This window comes from Haemaphysalis longicornis, unplaced genomic scaffold (genome assembly GCF_048455015.1).
Source record: "Haemaphysalis longicornis isolate Haplotype H1 unplaced genomic scaffold, Haemaphysalis longicornis Haplotype H1 scaffold_9, whole genome shotgun sequence".
Classification (NCBI taxonomy): Eukaryota; Metazoa; Arthropoda; class Arachnida; order Ixodida; family Ixodidae; genus Haemaphysalis; species Haemaphysalis longicornis.
In genome coordinates, this window is record NW_027526460.1 from 94080730 (window position 1) to 94107976 (window position 27247).

A 27247-nucleotide genomic window follows, 5' to 3' on the forward strand; every position below is an offset into this window, starting at 1 on the left:
TGTCAAGCACGGGCCTGATGTCATACAACGCTTACTGTGCTGTGCATGAGTAAGCTGAATGGATTTTTTTAAATGAACCCTGCAGCACTGCAGATAAACGCTTTAATTTTTTTCTTCGTTCCAGGAAGCACTGCTAAAGAAAGCTACAGTTATGGCTAGCACACTGCAGAGCGGCATTGCGTGCTTTGCTCGTGGCAGCAGAGATGCCGTAAAGTTCCGAGAGAACGCCCACCCTCTAAACATCGCCCATTCCTAACATCGCGCTTGCTGTTTTGAATAAAGTTTATTCAATCAATCAACCCCTTTATGGATGAAATATTCTATTTACTAAAAGACCCAAAGGACCAGCTACCCCTAAAATCGATGGCTTTAGCGCCGATGAGCGAACAAAACAAACGCGAATCATCTATTCATATGTTGATGCTGTCACTTATTCGTCCTTACCACACCTGACCCGAAAGCTCGCCTATATCGTATTATTTCGTTATATCTCCGCAGTTTTGGTTGGCGATGCGGCCGCATATTTTGCAGTATTTCGCACTTGACCCGAAAGATCGCCCATCCGGTATTTTTCCCTTGGTATATCTGTACGTTGGGTGGGCGTTCTTTCAGAACTTTACAGTACGTCTTCCAGTTTCCGCTTTGCCTGTGTTAAGATTCCTTTAAGGTAGCTGGGGAATGCGTTTACCGCCGAAACTGAAACGAAGCCGGTCAATAGTCCCGATACCGCTTGAATGAGGTCATTCTTGAATGGCGGCGCATACAATTCCCACGCCGAAAAAGAGAGAAAAGTCTTTTGAGGAAGTCGTACAGCTGTGGACTATTTGGCTGAGGTACTTTTTTAAAAATCCACCGATATAGGCCATCTTGCTTGAACGCTTTAGTGTCCCTTCAAGTCCAGGAGAGCTCTTCACGCCTTCTCCCAGCTAGCCGTGCGTCAATCAGAACGTGGTATATTGACCTTCAAATAGCTTTTGTGAAGCTCACAACCGAGGACGACGTACACGGTGACAAGATTGAATCATCGATTTGTAAATGTAATGTTTCGTCACTAAATCTTAATGTACTTGTCAAAGACGCTTCTGTGGCATGAGCAGTCCCTTTGATCTTTAGAAAACACTCACTCGAGGCGCATTTGTAAATATCTGTCATTTTTTTCTTGATTTTCTGTATAGTCTGCTATCCACCGTATAGCAGATCAAGCTATATGATCAAGCTACACATCGTGACCATTTAAAGTCGGTTTTACGACTTTTCACCGATGCATTGCGTGGAACACTTTTTTAAAAGGCAATATTGCAAGTTTTGTATGAAAATATGAAGTCCGAAGGTATTTTTTGTATCGCCCTTCGGACCCTTTTTTTTTTAATCGTCCACCGGGAAAATTTTTGCCGGAATGTTCCGGCCACCCTGTTTCATGATACGGTTCCGTGGAAGCCACGCTTTTACTACAACAGAACCAAGTAACACGTGATGCTCAGGTATTAAAGTAATAATTACTGATGTACTTATTCTTGGCGAACGTTGAAGAAGCCCAGGAGGCATGCATAAATTAATTTGCCCTCCGCGGTGGCACGCCTCCTAGGCTGTAGGTATCTTTACAACACGTGAGACACTACATCTAATTTCCTGTGCATCTTTACAGTTGCGGCGGCCGCTTTTCTGATGGAGGTGAAAAGCGAAAACGCCCGTGTGTTCGAGATTTCGGCGCACGTTAAAGATCCCCAGGTGGTCAAAATTAATCCGGAGCCCTCCACTACGGCGCGCCTCATCGCCTGCGTTGCGTCGGCGCGTTAAACCCTACAATCAATCAATCAATCAATCAATCAATCAATCAATCAATCAATCAATCAATCAATCAATCAATCAATCAATCAATCAATCAATCAATCAATCAATCAATCAATCAATCAATCATTACAGTTCCGCAGAAAGAAAAATGCGTAAAAACAGAATACAGGCACGACCGTGCCTGTGAAACTCCTTGTTCCAGCTCGACTTGGAAACACCCTACTGGCTTACTGGCTTTTCAATAAACCTTTTCACGTGCTTGGCCACCCAGGCTTTATGCATATCTTGTGTTATTTGAACGGCGTATACAGGACATCAGTTCGTTGGTGGCTAGGACATGCCGCACCGTTTTGAAGTTACTAGTGATCTCTCCACCATCGGTCTTTCTCTTGAATCGTCGAAAGTAACGCTGCTAGCGTCAAAATTTGGAGTTATAATCGAGATCCCATGAGAAATGTCATATCCGCACGCAACATCCCTCGCCATAAATCTTGTTCCAGACTTAGGAGCTTCACAAAAGCTAATGCCTGAATTTTCTATGCTCAGCGTCTCTATTCGTCATGAACTTATGTCTGAACTTATATCGCCTGACTTATATCTGCACTTAAATCTGCACTTACATCTGACGCTCGTGCGTGCGTTAATACCATGTCCGGGTCGCTTGCGCAGTCCATTCGTTTCCTTTAAAGGAGCTTCCGGCGTTGAGGTTCACGCACTATACAAACAGTCGTATGTCAAGAACATGGTCATGGGATGACTTCCAGAGCTAAATCCTTACGGAGCTCGACGCAAGAAAATCCCTGCGGTTCCCACATTGCATAATATATGGCGCATAATTTGTTCGGTGCTGTAGCGAAACGTCACACTAATAACATGCGTTACAACAGCGCGTCAAGGTTGTCTAGGTTAAGGCTCTTTAATTACTGAGGCATTGGCGTTCATCGTAGCAGCGGGGAAGTTTCTTTTTTGAGACCATATTTTTTTTCGGCGGGGCCAACACGGAGCGGCCGACATCCAGGTACAGCTGGTGCGTCACCTCTGGGCCCATAAACGTTAGGATCTTCCGACCGTTCGTCGAAAGACAATTCGTAATAAGGCAGTTCGTAGGACGACAATTTGTCGCGTATGGGGCAGTTCGTCATATCATCGCCAGTACATCCGGTAGTTCAGAAAGAAAACCTTTATTGACTTTCAGGGCTTAAAGCACAACGGACTGATCGAAGAAGGGGTCTTCAAACGTGTATATGTAGAAGATAAAGTTCAGACGCCTCCTAAGAAATAATCAGTCCACCCTGATTCTGACAGTGCATAGGAGGCTGCGTGTTCGCCGGGAAAATCTTATCACTCAAGACCAAAAGTTGGTGGTTTATTGAGCCTTCAGTTTGCAGCACGAACTTTGACAGCCTACAGGATAAAGTTCACCCGCGAAATTTTATAAGATAACTGGTCTACACGTTGTTTTTCTTCTTTTTTTTTTTTCGCAGTCACTATGGAAGCCATCAGGACTGAAAGAGGCGGGGAAAGGCTGGTTTGCAAAGGATTTTTTACACTGTGAACAGAGTGACTGAGAAAAACTTCTACTGAGCATGTTCTTGTTTAATCTTAAATGTTCCTGATCTATATACTAGATGTTTCTAGAAACGTGAGCTCTATAGATAAACTCGTGCAGACGAAACGCCGCGGCATTCGATTCGCCGACGTTCGTTTGTGGACGTCACTCTGCTTTTTCGACGCTTGTGTATTCTCTGAGTTCTTTGCGGAGCAGAAGTTCGCTCCAAAACACTCTATTTATTGAAGAACCCTGCGTCGTTCTTGGCTACGTGAAAATATACTCGATAACAGCGAGATAGTTCTGGTTTATTTTGGATAAGAGGAATAAGAGTGTCTCATGAGGTTCTACTTGCGCCGAAGCATGAGAAACGTCGTTTGCAAAATTTTTCAGGTTTTTTAAAAGTATACGACGCGCTCATTCTGGGCAGGCGCGAAGAATCGGCCTTTTATTATAGTTTGCTTGCTTCCTCAATAAAACTGTGTTGTTAGACTGCACTGTTCTTGTGTTATGTCTTTTCCCCATTCTGTTGTTTTGCGCAGTAGTAGAGTGAACCAGTACCAACAAGCCGAGTTCACAGTTCAGTTAACACATTCGTCTATGCGACGAAGCGTCAGCTCGACAAATTGCCCTATTACGAATTGCCCTATGCGACGAATTACCTGACTATGGGTTGCCCTATTACGAATAGCGTTTCGACGGACAGTCCTACATCAAGAATTAGCATGGACAGACACGAGATGCGTATTGGTACTGTTCGGCCGGCAAGAACACCCGCTCTGGGCTCACTAAGGTGTTCAGTTTACACGTTGTAAGAACTAGGAAGCAACGGTTGATGCGGGTTGCGGAAAAAAAAAAAAAAGCGCCAGAGGGTCTGAATCAGATCCTTCCACTGTTTGCGACCCGTCAAAATCGGTGCTCTGCCGTGGGGCCTGACAGTCGCTCATGAGATTATGGTTATCAAATCGAAGCGGGGGACACGATGCTAAGCTGCCCGTGGCCGTCGCAGGAGGAGGAGACGCCGGAGTCGGGAGCGGGTCGTCCCCCAGCGGCGGCGGCGGCGGCGGCGGCGGCGACGCGGAGGACGTCCGGCGCAAGGGCAAGTGCAAGTGGTTCAACGTGGCCAAGGGATGGGGCTTCATCACCCCGTACGACGGCGGCCCCGACGTCTTCGTCCACCAGGTCGGTGCTGGCGGCGACGCACTGCTCGCTATTGGGGGGCACGCCGCTCCATCTTACACAGCTGATCGGCCGCGGTGGCTCACGTTGTGCTGCGGAGCCCAAGCACCCGGGCTCGATCCCGGCTTTTTTGATGGAGGCGGAAAGCGAAAACGCCCGTGTGCCCAGATTTCGGCGCACTGTAACGATCACCGGGTGATCTAAATTAAACTGCAGACCTCCACTGCTGCGCGCCTTATACCTGCAGGCGTAGCTTCGGTGCATTAAATCCCACAATCAGTCTCTTTTTAAGCGAAGCTGTTAGCGATCTTTGTTCGGTTTCGAATGAGCACCACTGGAGCGCAACAAGCGCCACCGCGCGAACGGCCGTGCGAAAGTTAGGGATGGTTATGCAGCGTATTATTTGTGAGCAATTAAAACGCACCCTTCAAGAAGGAGTTTCTAGCTCCGAAACTGTTGGCTCCCAACGGGAACTGTGTCAGTCAACTTATATATTATATATATATATATATATATATATATATATATATATATATATATATATATATATATATATATATATATTTATATATACGCACGCTTATGTAGGTCCGCATCTATATAAGCGTTCGTGTTGCTAGGCTGTACGTTACTCCGATGAAGAATGGTCCTCCAGTCGAAATGTCAGTAAAACACCGTTTATGTTTTTAATCCTGAATTAACCATTTATACAGGTGCAATCGTTCAGTGCTTTGCATCTTGTCCTCAGCGAAATCAGTCGAAAAATACTTCCAACAATATTTGGGGTCCACGTCGTCGTTTTCTCTCTAGTGACTCATAACTTGACAAGGAGCGAACACTGGCACGTTAACCAATCGCATTCGCCAACATTGTCAACTTTCTTCTTTTAAGGAGATGTGGCACTAGCGCAGAAACGTACAAACCGCAACCACAAAACTCACGTGCATATACAAGGCCCGCCGCTAGCACGGAAAGCTAACAGGACCAACTACCATTGTACCTACGTGCGTGTGAGCTCGTTCTGCCCAACGAGGTGACGTACTCTGAGATAAGTGGGAGGACGTTATTACGACGGGCAACGTACTAAAAGAAGGACGCCGTCCGCGAAGCTCACTTTCCCGGCCGAGATTCTAAGCGGTTTTTTTTTTTTTTTCGGCCAACAGGAGTACGCTGCTACGAGAGGGGGGGTGACCTAGCTCACCGCGCAGGTTCCGCCCCACCACTGAGGAGGCCCGCATCCTGTCCCTAGATATGACGTTTCCTTCCGTTCCTGGCTGTCAGAAATCCTCGAGTTTGCGCAAACTGTTATCCAAAACGTCGTCGCGCGCTCTCGGGGTTTCGGCGTCGTGCACGTGTTTAATAGTAGCGTACTCTCGCCGCGGCGCTTGAGACAGGGGTCGCGTGCAGACGGGCACAAGAGGCGGCGATTCATTTGTGGCCCCAGATGGCGCGACGCGCGTCCGTGAACTTCTGCAGAAGTCCTTGGAGAACAAGAAAGGGGGGGCTAAGTGGCACGGGAGCGTACGAGTGTGCTGGGGGAAGTAGGGAGGATTAGAGTGGGGCGTTGATGGCGGGTTACAAAATGCGGTGAATTCTTCTCACCCGTTTACTCGAAGGGGGAAACGCGGCATCTGCTGCTTTCGCTTGGCGTGCGCGTGTTAGGTCTGCTCCTTGCCGAGCAGTTCTTCGCCAGAGCGGAACAGCGCGGGAAGATGTCGTCCGTGATTCCGGGGGTTAGCAGGGCGCTGGGCGCTATACCGTACGCGAAGCCGTAACGCGCGTACAAAAAAATGTTGGTGTGTGACTGTTAGATTAGGATGCATTAAGGGAATGACTTTTGACGGAGGAAAATGAAATTCCGGGCCATTTCGACTAACTTGAAACCTGGGGAGGGCGAAGCATGCAGTGTATAAGTATATTCTTGGCGCCTTGGCGTTTTTGCCCACGGAGATGAAACCGTCGGGGATAGAGGTATAGAGCTTTGCTGTAAAAGTTTCGTGTCTTTTAAGCACGAAGCGTTCTAGCGCGAGGCGTAAACGAATGTCCCGGTGTTTTTTTTAGTACGCGTTACGACGTGTTCCAGCGCGAGACGTAACCGAGTGTCCCGGTACGCGTTACGTTCTAGCGCGAGGCGTAAACGAGTATAGTACCGTGGCTACATGAGACGACGCTTACGACGAGGACATGAGACGCAAGCAGCCTGAGACCCGAAGTGGCTTCGCCCATAAAAATCGGTTCGTGAATGTGGCCCGTTAAATAGCGCACTAGGCAAATTAGTTACTCAGTGCATGCTCACGTAATGTGAATGGTCACGTCCACGTCGTTTGACGAACTAAGCACGAATCGAATAACCGCGTGCAACGTTTGCCGCCGAGTGCGGCGTCCTACTGGCGAAAGTTAAGTTCAAGACTAATCACCTGAAGTGTGAAAAATGTGCTTCAATAGTCAATCGCTCTTTCGCCTGGAAGTTCTGACGCGAGAAACACAGTTAAAGCACACAAACAGCCCGCATTATTAACCCGATTGTACACAAAGCTTGCGTTAACAAAAGCAAGTTCAAACGCGACGAGAGAGGCACCCGACGGGAGCGTGTGCGCTTAAAAATGGTTCCTTCTCGAAAAGTGTGGGATACAGCAGCGTGCGTAATATTATTAAACGCTCGCTGCAGTGAAATTGTTTTGTTCGAAGGATTCCTAATACCCACTATAGCGCATGGAGATTAAATCATTCCTGATTTTAACGAAATAACGCTTATAACGAATCCATTTTTCTGTTCCGAGGACTTCGTTCTAACGAAGGTTTTCTCTATACAAAGTTTATCGCTGAAGCCCGTGCGATTCAATCTCAAACAGCGGCTGTCACGATGAACGCTAGTAAGGGCCGCACGGCGACCACCAAAAATAAAAAGAAAAATGCGCGACAAGGCTTGAAAGCACAGCCCACAAGGGCGACACCGGGGAGCGACGAGCTCACAACACATCACATCACAGAAAGATAAAGTCACGTGGTCCCAAAACTGGGCGCCTTCCCGCTCCCTCGCTCCCCCGTATACGTGCAGAGCGGACCTTCTCAAATCCGGGAAACAGAAGGACGACGTAAGAAGCGCGTTTTTGGCGCTTATTTTTAGGCCCCCGCGAAGAGGAGGAGAAGGAAGCGCGAGAGCAGGCATCCTCCATCGTCCGGTGGGAGGAAGCGTGGTGCGCGGATGCTGCGGAGCAGCTGGAGCTAGCCGGCCCCGACGGAACGGGCCGACATTCCTCGGGCTCGCCACCGTGGAGCTGCTGCACGCCGCCGCGCCCGCCGTCCACGCGCCCCGTTTCGCTTGCGCGCAGCTCGCGTCGTGTGCCGCACGCCGGCGAAGAAGACTACCTCGCCTTTGTCAGCGGAGAAATTTTTTGCCAGCGAAGTTACGGGAGCGCCGTCGTTTTTTGTTAGTGCGTTTTTGTTCCTCTAAGTGGTGGGAGCGCTCATTTTTTCGTTCGTTTGCGCCTCGGAATGTAAACGTCGGTCGCTTGTGGGCATTTGCTCCTACGCAGTGCACGCGGAGTGTCACGTCAGCTGTCGCTACCGATATTTCTTTTGGTTGGGAAGAAGCAAAACGTGTCGTAGGGTGGGCCGCCGTTGTCCTATTTTGGGGAGAGTTAAGTAAGAGGCCGGATGCAGAACTTGCGGGAGGAAGGAAAAAATGAAACTGACCACGTTTCTGCTTGCCTCCCTTCGAATGAAGACGAAATACCCACTTCTGCCTCTGCCAAGTAGCGCGCCCTATTTCTTTATTCGGTTGGTGATTTTGTATTTCGTACGCTGTCTTAGAATGGGGGCTGAGTTTCAAACTATCGGCTTGGTGGATGCAAGTGAGACGCACTGTGAACAACCGCCTCGCTTTCTGACACGAGTAGCTTTTCGGCGCACGACGTGGTCACAGCTGCCTCTTCGCGGTACTGTATTCTGCACCGTCGCGCCTAACGCTTATAGTTGAACCTTGTTATAACGAACACTGTTATAGCGAATTATCGGCTATAGCGAACTAACTTTGGTTGTTCACGCTTCATTTCACTGACACTTATACTTCTTTTATAACGAAAGTCAAACTGAGAGGATACAACGAAGAAATAATTGACTAGTAGGCTGAGAAGCTACTTTGAAAAACTCCCGGCGTACGAAACTGAAGATGTAGAAAAGGCCCCTTTGTTCGTCGACACTGTGGAAAACTTGATCCTGCTCAGTGCTGTGAATAGCCACCAGACAAAGATCGCATCCTTCCTCGATAAAATAGGAACGCAGGCCTTTATTGTCAAGTGAACTTTGTTTTGTTGTAATTTCCCGTTTCATGTTCTCGTTCATTGAGCTTGAAATTCCACAAGGAGAAAGATAAGGGTTACCCTTGTTTATTGTAGATGTGAAGATTAAAATAATGCATTTTCGTAACAAGGATTTTTGCGGGAGCCAGATTACCGATTGGTTTGAATCGATTTGTAGCTTTACTGTTACAACGAATATCGGATATAATGAACTAAATTACTGCCCCGATACTACTACGTTATAGTGAGATTCGACTGTATATGTATATGGTGCCTCAAAGGTCAGGACGAGCACCCGTCATTTTGGACTCTTTCGCTTATCTTCCGTGCGTGGCTCAATCGGTAGTACTCCTCTTTTCTAAGCAGAAAACGTTTGTTCCAGTCGGCCCAGTTCACCTAACAATTTTTTATGGATGTTAAATTTGCTTTGTTTTTTTTTATTATTCTTGTAACAAACGGACCAAAATGGTAGCGTTTGTCTATTTCAATGAAGGCTATCGCGTTTTTAAAACTTCGGAGCAGCTCGGAACTAATCAAGTTGTCACGCATCAACCGATAATGCGCGTGCACTAGCAGTGTAGTCAATTGTATATGCGTAATAGAGCTAATCCTTGTCTTCTTGGACCTGTCTTAGCCTATATTTGTGAACGTATCGTTGGCAAAGAAAGCATTTATCGATCTATATCTATCCCACCTCAGGGACCTGTGGTATCTAGCATTAAGTTCACACTTTATTGGTGCTTAATTCGCGTGACCTACACCTTCGCTATAAGGCGCATCTATAGTGGAGATTAATTTAGAACGCCTGGGAAATGTAACGCGTGCGACGTTTCGCACGCACGGGCACCTTTACGTTGTGTCTTTGTTTGAAAATTCATCCCAGGTGGCATTAGCCGAACCGAACTGTGTCAGCATCGACCATTCAGCAATCTGGCGTATGATTGCTCGAATTTGGTATTTGGTTAGCAGCGCAACGTCTTATCTACTGAGACACCGTGGCGGGAGTCATCGGCCAGTCGCGACAGACGTGTATAACGTGATTAGATTCGAGGTAGATTGGGGGCGGTAGAAACAAAGAAGAATCGAGTTCAAGCGATGCGATGGCATCATGGCAATGACTATTTAAGTAGCCTGGCGTCTGACGAAAGTTTATTCGAAATTCAAATTTTAGTGTTTAACGCGCGCTGTAGCGCACGCTGTGGTGAGCCCCGGTTTATTTTTGACCCCTTATTTAACATGCTCTGATCCTCGCCACACGGGCGTCTCCGCTTTGATTGGTTGATTGATTGTGGGGTTTAGCGCACCGACGCTACACAGGCGATGTGAGGCGCGCCCTAGTGGAGGCCTCCGGATTAATTTTGACCGCCTAGGGATCTTTAACGTGCGCCGAAATTTCGAACAAAAGGGTGTTTATCCTAGGGATCTTTAACGTGCGCCGAAATTTCGAACAAAAGGGTGTTTATGCTTATCAGAAAAGCGGCCGCCGCGGCCGGGAATCGAACCCGCGGTCCTTGCGCTCGGCAGCACAACGCCTTAGCCATTGAGCCACCGCGGCCGGTGCGTTTCCGCTTTTCGCTTCCACGTGAACAGCGACTACCACGGCCGGAATTTTACCCGCGTCCTTGGGCTCAGCTGCACAACGCTTTAGTCACTAAGCCACCATGGCTGTTCAGGCGAAAGTTTATAAGGGTGGGGCCGCACTAGGGAAGAAAGTGCTGGCAACCATGCGCCGTCACATTTCAAAGTAGTCTCCAGGATGCCCTCAAGTAAAATAAATTTCAAGTAAAAATAAATCTTCATTCACAGAGTTTCAATTATAACGTGAATGCAACGCGCGTTTTTATTCAGCGAATTAGCCTCTCAGGTGGGCTTGTACGTTGTTCTTGCTGTCTCTTATGCCGCGGAGGTAGCCAGCCTATGGACAGAACCGTACAGATAAGAATGAAGCTTCCCCTGTCGCCTTATCTTGGACATGCGATTGTCTAAACACGCTCTGTTTAGGCCTTAGCATGGTGGAGTGTTTTCTTGGATTTTTCTTGTTAATCTTTCCTGCATGCACGTGTCAGCAGAATAGCGGGAAAGCGGCGACCCTGCAAGCAGGCTTTCTTCTTTATCGAAGAAAGTTTTACTTTGGCTCGTCCGTAGTAAAACAGGCCTAACCGTTTCATCCCAATAGCACAACGACGTGCCGTGCTGGCTACCGTCGCTACATTCGCTGTTCGCACTAACATGGACAAACTCCCAATTTCCATTCTACCCGACAACTTTCTTCTAAGCCGTCATCATGATGTCAGTGCGAATGCTACTCGCGACGTTTTAAGGTGAAAGCCTTGGTGTTTTATGGAACGCAATAGGTACCGAAAATCGTTGTAAAATACACAGAAGGGTGCAAAAAAGTGGGAGCGCGTTCCGGGAAAGGGAAACAGCAGCTCAAAGGAGGGTAGGCCGTGGCAGCACGTGCAATACGAGTAGGGTGGTTCTTTCTCGCGTTTTATCCCGAAAACGAAAACAAAAATCGGGGGTTAAAATCGGGTGCTAGTTTTTAACCTGATAATGGGGGAGAAATCGGGTTTTTTCTTAAAGCGTTCCGAAATTCGGGGTTTTTTTTTTTTCAGGTCAAATCTATAGATGTCCTATTTAATAAACTCGGTTTATTTCATCAGGAGCTGTCACTAGCTTCTCTATTGCGTTAAAATTGGTGTTTGTTCCAAGCTGGTAATCGGGGGGACATCAGGGTTTTCTAGCAAATGCTCCCCGACAGTTGCCGTTTGTTTGGAAAAATAATCAGTTATGATGACAGTAAAGAGCATTGGCCACTTCTGGGGCACGAAACATTTTATTAACGAAAATCGAGTCATTAATTTTTACACATCCTTGTTTACACACATTATCATCATGCAATCGCAACATGTCGGTCTCCGTTTGAGACCTGTCCGGATTGTTTAACGTATATCAGCTCGGACAAGGTTCTCTCGACTTCAAAGCTTCCTCTAGCTAGATTCTGGGAGACATCGGGTTTAACCCGATTCTCCTGAAACATGTTCGGGGCGTAAAAATCGCGTAAAATCGGGTTTTACCCGAAACCCTGAATACAAGCTGCCTTGAGAGGGAACCGTACCGACGGAGGCAAGCAGGAGGCTCGTGGTGATGGCTTGCGAGCGGAACGAGCTTCGGAAGGGACTGCTCAGAGGGCTTGTGGAGTGGTGACGTCCGCGGCCACGAGGTTCAACAGAAACCTAACAGCAGATCAACAAGAGGTCCAACTAGGCTTTCGCCTTCACATTGTTAGGAAGTTCCAAGCACCCCCGTAATTTTTAATTTCTAGCTCATGTTTTGTTCGTTTTGTCGTGATTGGATCTTGCCCACAGATAGAAAATGATACGGCTTTCCATTTTTGCTAGCTGGTGTGTCCTGAAGCGCCGTAAACAACAGAGCTTCCCTGTTCAACGAGCTGAACGTTCGTGTGAGGTTTGCTCAGACAGGGCTTCGCCCGCGTCATCCGCGCAGAATGGATGCCTCGACATCTGCGCATTCCATTCCTTGAGCTCTCCATCCCCTCTCGCGGCACCATCTGGCCACCTGTGCGCCTAATGAGCCCTGCCGCAGTCACCGCTCACCCTCCTCGCCTTCTGGGAAGAAAGACAGTGTGGTCCTCATTGTCACCCTCAACGCTTACTCGGAGGAGAGGAGATACGTAGTTACTCCTCTTTAGCTTCTCATGCACGCAAGACAGTTTTGTTTTCGACACGCTCATTGGTGCTGCCGTTGCTTGGGGACACTCCATTTAAACGGGCTTCTATCCAGCCCTTTGTACCACGCTGTCATCCCTGATAGTTTGTCATAGTTACTCCTCTTTAGCTCCTCATACACGCAAGACAGTTTTGTTTTCGACACGCTCATTGGTGCTGCCGTTTCTTGGGGACACTCCATTTAAACGGGCTTCTATCCAGCCCTTTGTACCTTGTACGCGCTGTCATCCCCGTTAGTTGTTTGTCTTTTCAAGGAGGTTGTTATTTTGGTTCAGGCATTCTGAGGCCGTCTGCGTCGGCCGTTCTGGATATTTTACGCCATTGCGCGCGTGCCGGCTTTAGAAGGGACGTCTAGACAGTGAGCCGCCTCCTCGTCGTCTATTTTTACACCTATTCGTTGTCCTTTGTTTTTGTTTTGGAAGACCCCAACAACAACGTGTTTGTAATCATATGCCGGCCGCCCTTAGGGCCGTGCCAAGTCGCAGTGTCTCCTGGGAGTACGCGGTGGGAGGCCGGTAACGTTCGTGGCTTTTGCTTGGAGTGAAATAAAAGCGACAGGCCTGTTCAGCGGCCCGTCCCAACCCTCTCGCTCGAGGAGCGAAAAGAAAAGATATGATTAACGAGCTCGAGAGCTTATTGTGTGCAACGCGGAAGTTCTAAAAAAGACGTCTCCCTAACGCGGGAGGCGGCGGTGCCAACGCTCGCATAATGAGCATCTCTGTGACGCTTATGTGCAGAAATGAAAATGAGAGACTGCGACGATGACCGTTGAACCGTCCGCGTTCATTACACCCTTGTTACATTACCTACGTCTTGGTTGCATTCATCGCACCACATTCGGTCGTCATGTCTATGGGACCAAGCTCTATGAATCGTGATTAGGTATTAATTTCATTACCCTGGCGTTTATGCGCGAGGATTTGTCTGTAGCTCTTAGCCACGTGCGTACGGCGTCTGTGGCATGGGGGTCGATTGCGAGCAAAGTCGAACTAAGCAGAAGCAACTTCATATCATTGTTGTCCCTTCATCTCAGGGTTTAATCAACGTTAGCGTTACTGTTTTAATTTAAAAGGCCTATAGAAAACTGGTTGATTTCTTTGTCATAGGAATCGGTAAAACACGAAAGTGAAATGTAAAGTATAACAGCGAAATCTGAAATCTGCGAGTCGGCGGCTGTCTTGTGGGTGTGCTTGGCGAGCGACGTCCTGCTAGTGGGTAGCTTCGGCAAAGGTGTACTGGCGTCATTTCCGCGACGGATATGACGTCAGCGAAATCTTGGTGTATAACGGCATAAAACACTTCCGTGTTAAAGTATAAAACCCGAAAACCAACAACCCTAACTATAAAGTACTCTTTAGTACTAAAGGTAGCTTCCCCGCAAGAAGACACTGTGTTCAGGGGTGCACCCTTTACAGGCCGCTTGCTCCGTTGTACTGACGTCATTTCCGTGACGGATATGACATCAGTGAAATCTTTGTGTATCAAGCAATAAAACACTTTCGTGTTAAAATTTTACATGAACTCGTATGTACAAATTGTCGGATAAATGCTTAATAAGCCGCTTAGCTGTACACCCAGCCCTTTTAGTCGGCTTCACTAATAAACACACGTGAATTGCTGGGAAGACATCTTTTCAGGCGCCATATAAGGAGTTTGGTACCGAAGTGGAAAGGCCCCAGTGCGTTTCATAAAATTTCACCGTAAGACCCCGTGTACCCCAAGGAACTGTTCTATGCCCCATCCCTTCAGAGTTGACTTCACTGTTATACTTACATGCTGTGCTGAGAAGTCATTTTTTATTGTTAAACAAGCAGTGCTGCACGAAAATATGAAGGCTCTAGTGCCTTTACGCCCACGCAAAGCCACGAACGGGCAAATAAGAAAAATGTATAAATATCAGTTCCATAGCGACGTTCCTCCCGCCTTGTATTATGGTGAGGTAGCGAAGCTTATGTCCGCTGACATGTTCGTACGGATGAAGTCTTAGCAGGCTCGGGGATAAATGCCAGTGCTAGCATGCCCCGGCGACTTTGTTTCTTCGAAACCAGACAAATAAACAATTAATTTACGCTATTGTGACCGTGACGATTCGGGTCCTTCGGGCGAACCCCCGGAGGTATGTTATTGTAGTGTGTCGGGTCTCTCATAGATGGCGCCACGACGACCATCATCATTAGTGTTGATTGATTCTGGGGTTTAACGCGCCGACGCAACGCAGGCGATGAGGCGCGCCGTAGTGGAGGGCTCCGGATTAATTTTGACCACCTGGGGATCTTTATCGTGCGCTGAAATCTCGTACACACGGGCGTTTTTGCTTTTCGCCTCCATCAGAAAAGCGGCCGCCGCGGCCGGGAATCGAACCCGCGACCTCATCATTAGTGTACAAACTATCACACTAGTGTGATAGTAGAGTCACTCTAGTGATAGCTTGCTTTCGGCTGGAGCCGGTTGTTGTGCTCCCGCTGGAAGCATCCTGAGTGTGTGCGTCTCTCAACGCTGTGGGCTCTGTCAGGGCGGTCCCTTGGAGTACCCGCTCGGCCACCCTCAACAGTTATCACGCAATATAACGTACTTGTCATGCAGAGAATCGGCAAACGGTCTACCATGAGGGTAACAGAGCAGCCACCGAGACATAGGCCTGGAAGATGAAGAAGGCCATTAACTCGATGGAGGGGCAAAATCGGGAAATTTGGAGGCAAAGAGTGAACTAGGGCATCGGAAGAAGATGACGAAAGTAACTTTATTTCCACAAGTATCCCCTTGTCCGGAGCTCCCGGGATAGCCATCTCTGCGCGTTCAATGAGTGTACTTTGCACTCCCGCGCTAGGGTCGGCCAGCTTCCTTTTCCGTGATTTGGAGGTAGGATTTGGTATATGGGGGGAAGCTTGGGATTCTGTGTGCAAGTCCAGAGAGTACGATAGATGCTGGGGTAGCCCCTGGTAATTGCTGGAATCGATGTGTTAGGTGTACAGTAGGTAGCGTGTTTGTCTGAATCTCCCTTAGCACAGCGGATTCGCGGAGCGTGAACATTTTGTGTGGTGTTGGGTGCTTCTGTCTGCTTTGACGGGCTGTCCGTAGGATATCTCTGGTTTCAACTGGTTCTTGATGTCCTGGTTGCATCCTAGCTCCTCGAGGAACATGGGGGAGGCCTTCGTCGCACTGTGACATAGACCTGATAATGATGATGATGATGGTGATGATGGATATGATTATCATGATGATCATAGATAGATATGATGGTGGTGGTGGTGATAGATATTATTGTGATGATGAATCACTCTGAAGAAAAAACATGTCAGCATTTTCAATTCTATTCCATATCGTAGTAAATATGAGCGTTGCAGTTTTGACCGAGTGCATCTACGCGCATCATTCTTCGTAGCGTCTAAGATACGGTGGAGAGAAGAACGTCACGTTTTCAGGATTTGTAAAATTCTCCTCGGCGTCAGAGGCTACAGTTACGAGTAGACGCCACATCCGGTTGCTCGGTGTCTGCACATTCGCCTTTTCTTCCGCGTCGAAGGCCGCGAGAGCCGTAAAAACTCGTGTGCTTTGACGCAGCGCCTGCTTGCAGATTCCCTCTAAATGGCGCACTTGAGCCGCGCGACTGCCTGCCAGCAGAAAAAAAAAAGCGGAGCAACAACTAAGCAGACGGTCGACCTGTCCACACCAATCGTGAAATATTTCTCCGCCTCGAGAGAAAGGCCGCCAAACGAGCTGAGGTCGACCAGAGGGACAAAGTTGTTTAGAAAAGTTTGTGGACGCAGCGTGGAGAAGTTTGTTTGTTAACCCCATTCACGTGTCCTTTGTTGTGGTTTGCGCACCGAGTCAAAAAAGGACAAGGCATTCACCTAAGTAGTCGCAGCAGCTTTCTGTGTCTGTTGTGGCATTCGTGGTTTGCGCTGTGAATGAAAAGGTGTAAGAACCACGTGTAAAGGTTGGGAGAAAGAAAAAAATAAAGAGTCGGGAACAGGCCGCGGTGGAGGAGAGTTCATCGGCGTCTTTTCGGAGGATGCTGCGAGATCTATTGTCGCGGTTGCGTCAACACCTCGGGGCCCGTATACGGCCAGCCAGAGGTGGCGATGTCCGGTACAACAGGGTGCCGACAGTCGGGACGCCACGACAAGGAGGGAGCAGGAGGGGTGGAGAGTCCGAGGGGCGCTTCTATTGAAGCTGACGCGCCGGCAACTGACCACCGCTGGGCACAGACACACACAGAGACAGGCTGTTACGCCCTACCAATTGGTATGTAGAAAAGTTCACAAGCGGGGCAGCACCGCGCACGCGGCGGAAGTATATTTCACAATCCCCTAGCTCGGGGTCAAGCCCCCACTTTTTTTTCTCTCTCTTACTACAGTTGTATTCTTGTTTTTTCTGTCTTTTCGTTTTCTCTAGTTCGATTTTCAAAGTTTAAAATCTCTCGGTGCTCGGATAACAAAGCTCGGCCAAATGAACAATGCAATCCCGCGCGCGTGTCGAGGCTTCTGTGCTAGTGTGAAGTACACGGACCAACTGGGCTTCTTTTTTTTTTTTTTTTTGCCCGCCCCCGTCCGTCCACCGCAGCCCACTCTTCCCTAGCAACGCTTTATTTCTCTCTTTCTTTCGTTTTACTCTACTGACCCTCTCCTCTGCGACATTGTGTTTGATTGCTTTCTTCCTTGAAAAGCCGGCGTAAGCCTACGCTTGACCAATACTCCTTCTCTGACAGAACTGGGGGATCGGGGAGTTGAGTGCGAGGCTGAGGGGAGTGGGGATCGGACTGACCATTGTCAAATCCAAGCTTGCGTTTTATTGTCCGCTGTCCAGTGTGACCTCCTTTAAATCCATGTTGGGGGATTTCGCCGCGGACGGCATTGTGAACCCCCCAGGGCTTCGCTTTGTTCCCCTTGCTTTTCCTCGGTTTGCGTTTCACCTTGGCTACTATAGACTGCGCCTCTGCACGCGCCCGTGTCGGGCCTGTGTGTGAATTAATGACCGAAGAGAAAGACTATTCTTTTCTGCCAGAGTGGATTTTGCTTTCTTCTTTTTTCTCCGTTTCCATTCTGCTCGAGCGATATATTGTGATGGTGATTTGGTCAGTTCACGGGGGTGACCGAGGCTTTCGTCGCGTGCGCCCGCTTGTCACGCGAAGACCAGTGTAGGGTGACCCGGAACGCCGGCGCCATTGGAGATGCGCGGCGTGGGGTCACTTGGGCGCCTGGAGGAAAAAAAAAAAAAGACCCTAGTTTCGTTTTCTTTTACTTTTTTTTTTTTCATTATCTTGACGTATTGTGCCCGCGAGGATGTCCGGTCCAAATCCATCCGAGATGCCCATTCTGGACGTGCGATTGTAGAGGTCAGATTGTATGGGCCGCAGATCGACGCTTTCGAGTGCCGAGGACGATTCCTTCTGTCGACCACGTAATCCGCTGTAAAATTCGAAGTCTGCCTCTCTTTCTCCTTTCTCCCTCCCTCCCTCCCTCCCTCTCTTTCCGTATTTTCTGTTGTTCTAGTTTAAAGCCATTACTGCTCGGAATTAAACACCAAGATGGGACGATAAACCTTCCCTTGTCGTAGCAAAACTTCTTCTAACGCCAAATTACCACCAAGATGTTCCAGAAAACCTTGCGCTGTCATTTCAAAACTTGTTTTAACGCGGGCCGTGTAGCCGTAAGTCTATGCGGAAAGTACTGTCCGTCCGGTCGTGCCCGAGCAAACGTGACTGGTCCCACTTTGCATTTAAAGAAGAGTTAGGGCAGTAGCAGCGGGAAGTCGACGAAAGAGGCGTTCGTCCTGCAGCGAACGTGAAGGGGCTGATGATATATCGTCACCAGTGTCATCATCATATTTTATGTCGGCTGTGTCTGTATGTCTACGAATGAAGTTCACAGGCGAACTGAGCGCTCAGGGTGATGGCGTCGGTAGGGATTGAAACTGCGCTATTCCAGAGGCGAATGCCGACATTGGGTTTGGCTAGCCACGCTATGCGGCAGCTTCTTCTACCACTCTCGCGACGGCGTTCATCACCAGCGTGTAGTACCGCTAAGCGTGCACGAACATGTCGTTCTGTAGCTAGCTCTGCCCGGAAATCGTTCAGCCGCGATTGCAGTCATCAAGCCTGGGGCACGTTTGAGATTCGTTAAACGCGCCGGGTTAGTCTTTTTCAGTGACACTGTGCCGTTCACTCAGGGGTGTGTCCTTTTTTGTAAACGTTAAAACTGTGGAATACCTTAAGGATCATGACGCAGTGGGGCCGTAAAATATCTTTTCATGACACGCTTGGTCAGAACACATAGCAGCGAGAGAACACAGACATGCTCTGCAGCTCCCGGGTACGCCGACCAACTAAGCGTAATAAGAGGCGGAAAAGTATTTTTGAGCATCAATGCTTTTTGCTACTCTTGTTTAAAACTAAAGAAAAGCCATTGAAACGTTCAATAGCCCTGAAATATATGCTCGAAAACAACATAACAAAGTATTGAATAACCTTAACCAGACATTAAACCTTAAACTTAAATGACACTAGACTAAGATAACCTTAACTAGACATTAAACAGCTTTTGAAAAATTTGTGTTCGAACTGCAGGATCTAATCATTAGTTTCAAATCTTGTAACAGTAATATACAAATGCCATTACTTTCAACTTATCTTGTTTTTGCTTCGTTGCTTCCGCTGCCAGAACTCAAGAGCAGACCAAAAGTATACAATAGTGTCAAGCGGCTTGTAAGCGCTAACGAGATGTCTTGTTGCGGTGCATGTTCCCTCTGAAATTATCGAGGAGGGTATGTGTCGAAAGTAATTTCTCAGCTAGGTATCCTGCAGCTGCGTTATGAGCAAGTATCACTTTAGGACAAGACGGGTCGTGCAAACGCGCTTAGCTAAGTTTCTGGAGAAATTCGTTTCGATTCATAATCCCGGTCTCCGTTTACTGCTGGCAAAAAATTCGCATCTCCAATTGTGGCAGTCTGCGGGGGCTGGGGGCTTCTATATTAATGTCAAAACGTTATGTACCACATTTGCCGAAAACTCTGGCGTTGTGAGCGCCGAATGGTCGAGTTAAGTTAAATATATATAAAAAAGATGAGGCTTGTTTCTTTAAGATTTTGGGTAATTGCTTGACACTCCGTAAACGGGATGTTAATTAAAAAGTAATTATTGCCCTAACCGAAAGGTTAGACCATTATACCTCTCTCGGCGTCATTTTAGCGTCGAGACGTGCGCTTTATTCAGGTGTTCAGAAGCGAAAACTTGAAGCGTGTACCACTTCCTTTTCTTTATTTTCGGGGTGGTTTCCATAACGCCTCTTTGTCACCTGTCTTTCCACGTCATAAACCAGCGCTAGTTTGTTAAGAACCACATGACCATTTAAAAAAGGCGGGTCGCAAGCACACTTTTTGGAAGTTTTGCGATCACGTCAAGCTTCTTTCGAACTAGTTTCTAAATCAATATCGCGATTTCGCCTTCACAATTCGTGACGTCCCAAACATCGTGACGTCATAAATCGCTGGATGCAGGGCGGAAAACGGGCAGCACTGGTGGCGCACTTTATTGCACTTTATTTATTATCTAGTCTTTTCAGACAATAAACGTTTATTTCTTTCTCTCTCTTTTTCAGCTTATAAAAGGGCTGTTGTCGTTAAACGTAGTACGTTCGTAAATTAGACGCGGAAAGCTTTCGTTGTAGGATAAACTTTGTGCACTTCGTTTACTACACCGTTTTCGCATCGACAGGCTCGAAGCCTGGGGGTTCTGCTATAAATATAAGACAGTTAAAAGAAGCAACGGTGAAAAATCAAAAGCGCTAAGGATCCAAGTACAAAAAAAAAAAAAAACGAACGATATTAGGGATGGCTGACGCAACAAAAGCTTAACAAAGTTAGGATCATGATTTTGCCTTGTTTCGTATGTCGAATTTAAGGCCACGATTTCACTCGGCTTTAAGTGTCAGGACCTGCAGTATGAGGGCGAGGGCTGTGACTGGAAAGCGTCGCCCTGCTTTCGCAATCGCTGGCTCTTTGAAGAGACGCCGATGGCCGGTCACTGAGAGAGGGACGCGTCCGTTGAATGGGCAGCAATGGCTTTCAGGTCCGTCTACGGGGAGATAGCGCAACGATAGGTGTGCGTTGCGTCTAACGAACAACGACAACAACAACAACAACAACAGCAAAACAAACACGAGTGAACAGTAAAAATTATTTTTGTATAGATATGGGGCGACGTCTGGTGGAAAGCTGGAGAGAGGAGTACCGGGGAGAGGGAAGAGGGGCTATTTTATTTTCTTCTTTCACGGCGGCGGCGGCGGCGATCGAGGCCCGCGCGAAGCGCTCTAACTGGAAAACAGACGAATCAAAACTGGTCGCTTTGAAAAATCGATGACTGGGATACGGTCTCCATAGCAACGCTTCGGTGTGCGGAATTCTTGCAGCGGCGTTGAGCGAAGCAGCCCGCCTCTTCTCGTCCAACCGGCGAGAGCGCACGCGTCGTTTCGTTCGCGATTTAGAGAGACCGGGATGGAAGAGGAGAGGGGGGGGGGGGGAAAGGAGGCGCGGGAGAGGGATGGCGGGCGAGCGCGCGGTGTGGCGGCGGCCGCCCCTCTCTAAGGTGGAACGACTGGAGCGGAGGCCGGAGATTCTGAAAAACGTGTCGTTCATCGATCGCCTCCGTTTTCGTCCGGCTCCTGGCGTGCCTTATCGGACAGCCGGTGGTCGTTTTAGTTTCGGACGGCGCATAGCGTTCTTGTTTTCAGTTTAGCAACGGGGACAAAAGAGAATGCCACAAACACGCAACGTATAATAAAATAAAAGAATTTAATGAACCATTAAAGCCGCAACACACGGGTAAACACCGGTTACAGCTTCGCTGTTTAACCGACTTTACGGAGTGCATAGGTGCATTTTATTTTATTTTATTGTTTTTTATTCTTGTACGTAAAAGGGTCTTGCACTGTATACTTTTTTTACTACATATATAACTTTTCTCTCTCATATGCACGGACGAGCATGGGACAGTTCAAGCATTCAGAACATTTGAAAGTGGAAATGAAACAACGTTCCAGTGACCCACGGTTACAAGCGCTGATGCGCTTGTAATCGCTGGACTCGGGGTTTTCTTGGACTCGGGGTTTTCAGGAACGGAATCTTTCCCGAAGGAAGATTTCACACAGGGAGATCTAACCTGTACAAATTCTTACCTATTTCTTTTCTTTTTTTTTCTTTCCTGTGTGTCTCTGCCGGCCTGCTACCAAGCACCGTACACTGGTGTGTTTACGCTATTTACGATGGCTGCTATGTAATGGAACGGTTCCCTGTCCTTCGTCAAGCTTATTAACAGCTTTTAGTCAGGGAACCGTCCAGAATTCATTCTGGAAATAAAAAGATTTGATTTGATTCGATTTGATTAGTCAGCTACTTGGCGAATAACAAAACAGTTTTTTTTAAATCGCGCCCAATATTCAATTTGTACGTCCTTGGGTGCATCTGATATAAGGTACACAGAGTATTTCCAATTTTTTGAACAAAAAATAAAATACCATCTTGTCCTAAAGAAAGTGGGGATAAGCGTGAAAGCTCAAAGTGCGTGCGACCTTCGCTGAAAGTGCGTCCAACCGATCGTGGAACCTTCAAAGACCCAAATCGCAAACGGAGAACGAACCCATGCGACCATTTTTCGCGCACTAAGTAAACGCATCTATACGAACGATCTAAATTTACACGGTTACGCGGTTTACGAGATAAAAGTATAACATTGCACTCCTTCTTCATAGTCGGTGGGTGTATGCATTCTCATCTAGACGCGTTTCTTATTCGCGATTTTCAACTGACCATTTCGACACATTGGAAGCGTCGTTTCACGCATGCGTCGTGTGTCCGGAGATGTTATCGGAGCTTCTCGGTCGACCAATCGGTCTATGGGAAAATAAGAAAGCTTTCGGTTTAAAACGCCCTGTTTATTGATTCGCGCCGTGTCTTTTCTTTCGTTGACAATGACGAATAGTTGTGAGTAGCTGGTGCACGTTGTCTTCGGAGGCTCGAGTTAACTTAGAGATCACGTGTCAACCGCTGTCAAAGCTGTCATTCCACCAACGCTGTTTTTAATATATGCCAAAATACTGGCGTATATATTTTTTTTCCCGTGTGCGCATTTCGCCTGTCCCATTCAGTCGCTTCTCTGGCTAGTGGCGCACTATCTTTTCTAGTACTGCCAATGGGCGCACTATTATTCCTTGAACGTCTACGGCCAGCTGCCCGACAGCGTGCTTCGATCCCTTCACACGACGCATTTACGTCGCGGACTCCCGCAGAGTTCATTTGCTCGAATGCCTGCTGTATTAATACATTCTCAGGTGTAACCAGAGGAAATGGGAGATTTGTCAGCCTATACATCCATCGGTGTAACTTCCATCGGTCGGTCTACACTTGTGCCTTCATGCTTGGAGCAAAATTTGTCTTCGCCTGAAAACAGCAAACTTGGTGACACTGATTGGCAAGGCGTTGCGCTGCTGAGCACGAGGTCGAGGGTTCGATTCCCGGCCACGGCTGCCGCTTTTCTGATGGAGGAGAAAAGCAAAAACGCCCGTGTGTGCGAGATTTCGGCGCACGTTAAAGATCCCCAGGTGGACAAAATTAATCCGGAGCCCTCCACTACGGCGCGCCTCATCGCCTGCGTTGCGTCGGCGCGTTAAACCCTACAATCAATCACACTGACTGGCTGACCGGTAGCCGGACGGACAGCATTTTCAGCAGAAATTGGTTGATTCCAATGAAACTGGCTGCCTTCTCTAGTGGCTCGCAACATTGTTCTTACAATTCTTGCGATAAATACAACATTTTGAAAACAAAATAAAGAAAGAAAGACATAGCGCGAACAGATTGACTTGCTGGTAAATGACTACAAGCCCCGTAACAGGATGATATATGCATGTCATATGTAGTGTGTATGCAGTGGGTCCCCAATTGTAATAAGTACCCGGCGGTCTTGCGGCGTTTGCTCCTTACTTCTGGAGTTCGCATTTACCGCATTTGCATTATGCGTGCCACGACGCTCATGTCGTTTTATTGAGTGATAACATAGTGCCTTCAATATGTTCACGGACTATTCGCACAATCTAGCTAGGGCCCTTCGCATACTTACCCTGAAAACCACAATATGCTCAATGCATGTCTACAGAAGAATTCACATGTGCACGCATTGGTTCCCTTGACCAGCACGTGCAACGTCCCCTTCCACTAAGCCTCCCACGGTCTGACGCAACTCTTCTTTGCCGTCTCTGGCTGGGGCTGGCATTCATAAATGCGTACTCATACTTAAAAGGAATGACAGCAAGTGAGGAGTGCGAAACTTGCGGCACGCCGGAGACGATACGCCACGTTTTATGCGAGTGCCCACGCTACTCGGCTGAAAGAAAAAAAGCTTTCGTCAGAACTGAGAAACTTAGACTCTCGGCGGCCATTTTCGGAGGAGAAGATTCTGTGTCACTAGCTTTCTCTGTAATCCGCTCAAAAGGTGACGAAGGAACTCTTACGCTTTCTACGGGCGACAAACTTAAACAACAGACTATAGACTGAAAAGCTCCAGTGGCAATCAGTGAACTCGAACGGTTAGTGCTTCAGCGCTGGGCATACCTTCCCTTTCTCTCCCTGCGATACATATGTGGTGCAGGCTGGGAACCTCTTTCCCTCTCACAGTCACCTGTCTGGTTCAACTTTTTTTTCTCTCTTTTTTGCCTATGTTCCCTTTCCCACGAGCCCGATAGCAAAGTAGGCTCTTGCCAGGTTAACTTTCCTGCCTTCCCTCTACACCCTTCCTCCCTTCACTCAGAGCGCTTTTGGCGCATTCGTATGGCGCTGTTTCGTGTCGTCCCAAGTTGCAACTTGGTTTGAAATTGGCGCCAGCGTGCGGGAGCAAGCAGTGACCTCGGATAAACGCCACGTGGAGCTAACGGCTGAGTAAGAGCAGAAAAAAGGAAGAATCGCGGTAGCCATATTAAAGCTTTTAGATACAAACGTAAGTAATGCAAACACACTTGACTTCTCTTGCTCTCCCCCCGCTTTCTAGATTATTCAACATGCGCACTTCTGTTGCGTGCGCTTGTAAAGCACAACTGCTGACATGCCGGCTTTGTAAATACATTCCAGACGAACCTTTCAGGGTGGTAGGGCGGGATGGGAGGGAAAGAAAACAGGAGATCACCTTTACCGCCCCACCTCAGCGTTTGGATCGAAAACTTTCCTGTACCAGGCACATGTTCAGCTTTAAATCCTCGTCATCATCATCATCACCACCACCACCACCACCACCACCACCACCACCACCACCAGCACCCTATCTAGGCCCACTGCAGGGCAAAGACCTCTCCCATTAATCTCCAAATATCCCGGTCCTGTGCTAACTGCGACCAATTTATCCCCGCAAACTTTTTAAGTGCGAATGCACTTTATAAGCGACCCTGAATTCCGGTGACCGCCGTCCGTCCACATAGCAACAGCTGCGGGTGCGTGCGCTCCTCGTCTTCCTTGGCAACGGGGGGAGATGGGCGCGCGCTGCCTGGCCGCTGACATGGCACATACCCACGTGGGGGATTGGCCAGGAATCTCCTCGTCTTCCTTGGCAACGGGGGGAGATGTGCGCGCGCTGCCTGGCCACTGACATGGCACATACCCACGTGGGGGATTGGCCAGGAATCGGGCGTGAGAAGGGCTAATGCACCCGCTTAAAGGAGTACTGACACGACATTTCAAAGCTGAGATCCGCTCTAGCAATCAAGTACAACGACAACACAAATAGATGTCTGTGAATAAATGCATCTTTCTTTCTTTGTAGTTGTGTGTGTGTGTGTGATCTCTCTTTCGCGAACATTACCGAACCGCGCAAATTCAACTCGTGCATTCGCACTTTCACATTCTTCCCCTCGGGGAAATGCGGGGAAATTTTTGACCTGATCTGCCCATCTAACTTTCTGCGGCCTCCTGCTGCGCTTTCCTTCTCTAGGGATCCACTCTGTTACCCTTAATGACCAACGGTTATCTTGCCTTCGCATTACATGCCCTGTCCACGTCCATTTCTTCTTCTTAATTTCTACCAATATGTCCTTAACACGCCCTTGTTCCTTCACCCCCTCCGCTCTCTTCTTGTCCCTTAATGTTTCACCTATCATCCTCGGTTCCATTGCCCGCTGAGTCGTTCTCAATTTAAGTTGAACTCTCCCTTTTAGTGAGCCTCCCACTTTGAATAAGTGGGAGTAACTCTGCACACCTACGGCGCACCCTTGCCACGTCCTGCGATATCTTCTGCTCCAATATAACCGGAGGAAGGCGCGCTTAGAGGCCCTGAGGAACGCTGAAAATATAACAACCTGTTTATTCCAAGGACGTATTAAAGCATTTGTTTCCAGGGCTTTCAGCGATAATTTCCATAGCATTATGGTCGGCTCTAGACCTTTTAATACAATTTTATACCGTTCGACTTTATTCACCACATCTCGTGTAGTTTTAGTTTTTTGGTAGCGCAAAGAACCTCGCAATATATGGTCCGAAATAAAGCATTGATGCAGTATTCTCTATTAAACTGGTGCCGACCGAGTCAGCCTTTGGCTGAAGTCTTGCCACGAGAGTGCATGCGCGAAAGAAGTCACCGTCGTACGCGCAAGTAATATAAGACGAAGACAAAATAAAAAAAAAAACACTCCGCGCAGACTGGCCGGAGTCTTAAAAGCGTAATATTTCACGAGGTCGATAAGGGAGTTATAAAAACGGCCTGGGATCTCGAGAGGGTGAGACTGGGAGACAAGCGGAAATAACCGGGACGAGAAAACAGCAGAAACTGATAAGAGGAGGAGAAGGAGGAGGAAGATGAAGAAGGGGAAAAAAAAAAAAAGATGCGAGAAGTTGGGAAGCGCGGGAGAGAATGGGATGGCTGGGGATATTGCGTACGCTATACGTTCAGCCGCTGCTTCCGCGGAGTGGACACACGTGGAACAGTGAACAGAAAACGGGGGGAAAAAAAGGGGGGGGGGTGAAGGAGAGCGCTTGAAACTTTTACGCCGGTCCCCATCTCTCCGCCTCCTCGGTGTCGGCTCTTCGAAACTCCCTTCTGCCTCGATTCTTCTCTTCGCTGCCTCTGCACCGCTCTTGTTCATTTTAGCCTTAACGGCGTTCGATATTTCGAGCCTGCGCTTTCGCTGTTTCAAGCGCTTGTCCAATAAGGCGTCGCGGACGCCGTGACGTCGTTGCGGGAACATGTATGGCCGCTTTCTTCTTCTTCTTCTGTTTGCACTATTCCCCAGCCATGCGGGGAAGAAATCGTCGAAGCCGTGTTGCGCACGGTTTTATTTTTTTTCTTTTTCTTTCTCGCTCTCTCCTTTTAATCCCCTCCTTTAGTTTTTTTTTTTTTTTTTTTTCCTTTCCGGTAGAGCGCACCTCTTACTCTCTCCTATTTTTCTTTTTTTTGTTTTGTAATTCGGCCCCAGGAGCGCTGTTTGCGAACCTTCTCGCGAAACTACCGGCGAGAAATTTTATGCCCTCGTTTTTCGAGGGGGTTTCGAAAACGCTCTTTTTTTTTTTTTCGGCTATTAGTGTGGCTCTGCATTGGTTCTTAAAACCTTCCGTGAACGGCCCGCTGCCTCGTGGTTAATCTTGACTGCATCGTTATTGCGGTGGTTGATTTAATTTTTTTTTATCATTTTAACCAAAGCAAACTCAGG

General features: G+C 48.0%; 1 protein-coding gene across 6 annotated transcripts in view; it reads left to right on the forward strand.

Annotated features, from left to right (window-relative positions):
- Positions 1 to 27247, forward strand: part of Lin-28 (protein lin-28 homolog) — a 265710-nt gene that overhangs the window by 167308 nt on the left and 71155 nt on the right. For all 6 annotated transcript variants that reach the window (XM_077685211.1, XM_077685212.1, XM_077685210.1 and 3 more), the window contains one exon: positions 4350 to 4522. In XM_077685211.1, coding sequence (XP_077541337.1) covers positions 4350 to 4522 — 173 coding nt within the window. The remainder of the gene's footprint in view (positions 1 to 4349; positions 4523 to 27247) is intronic.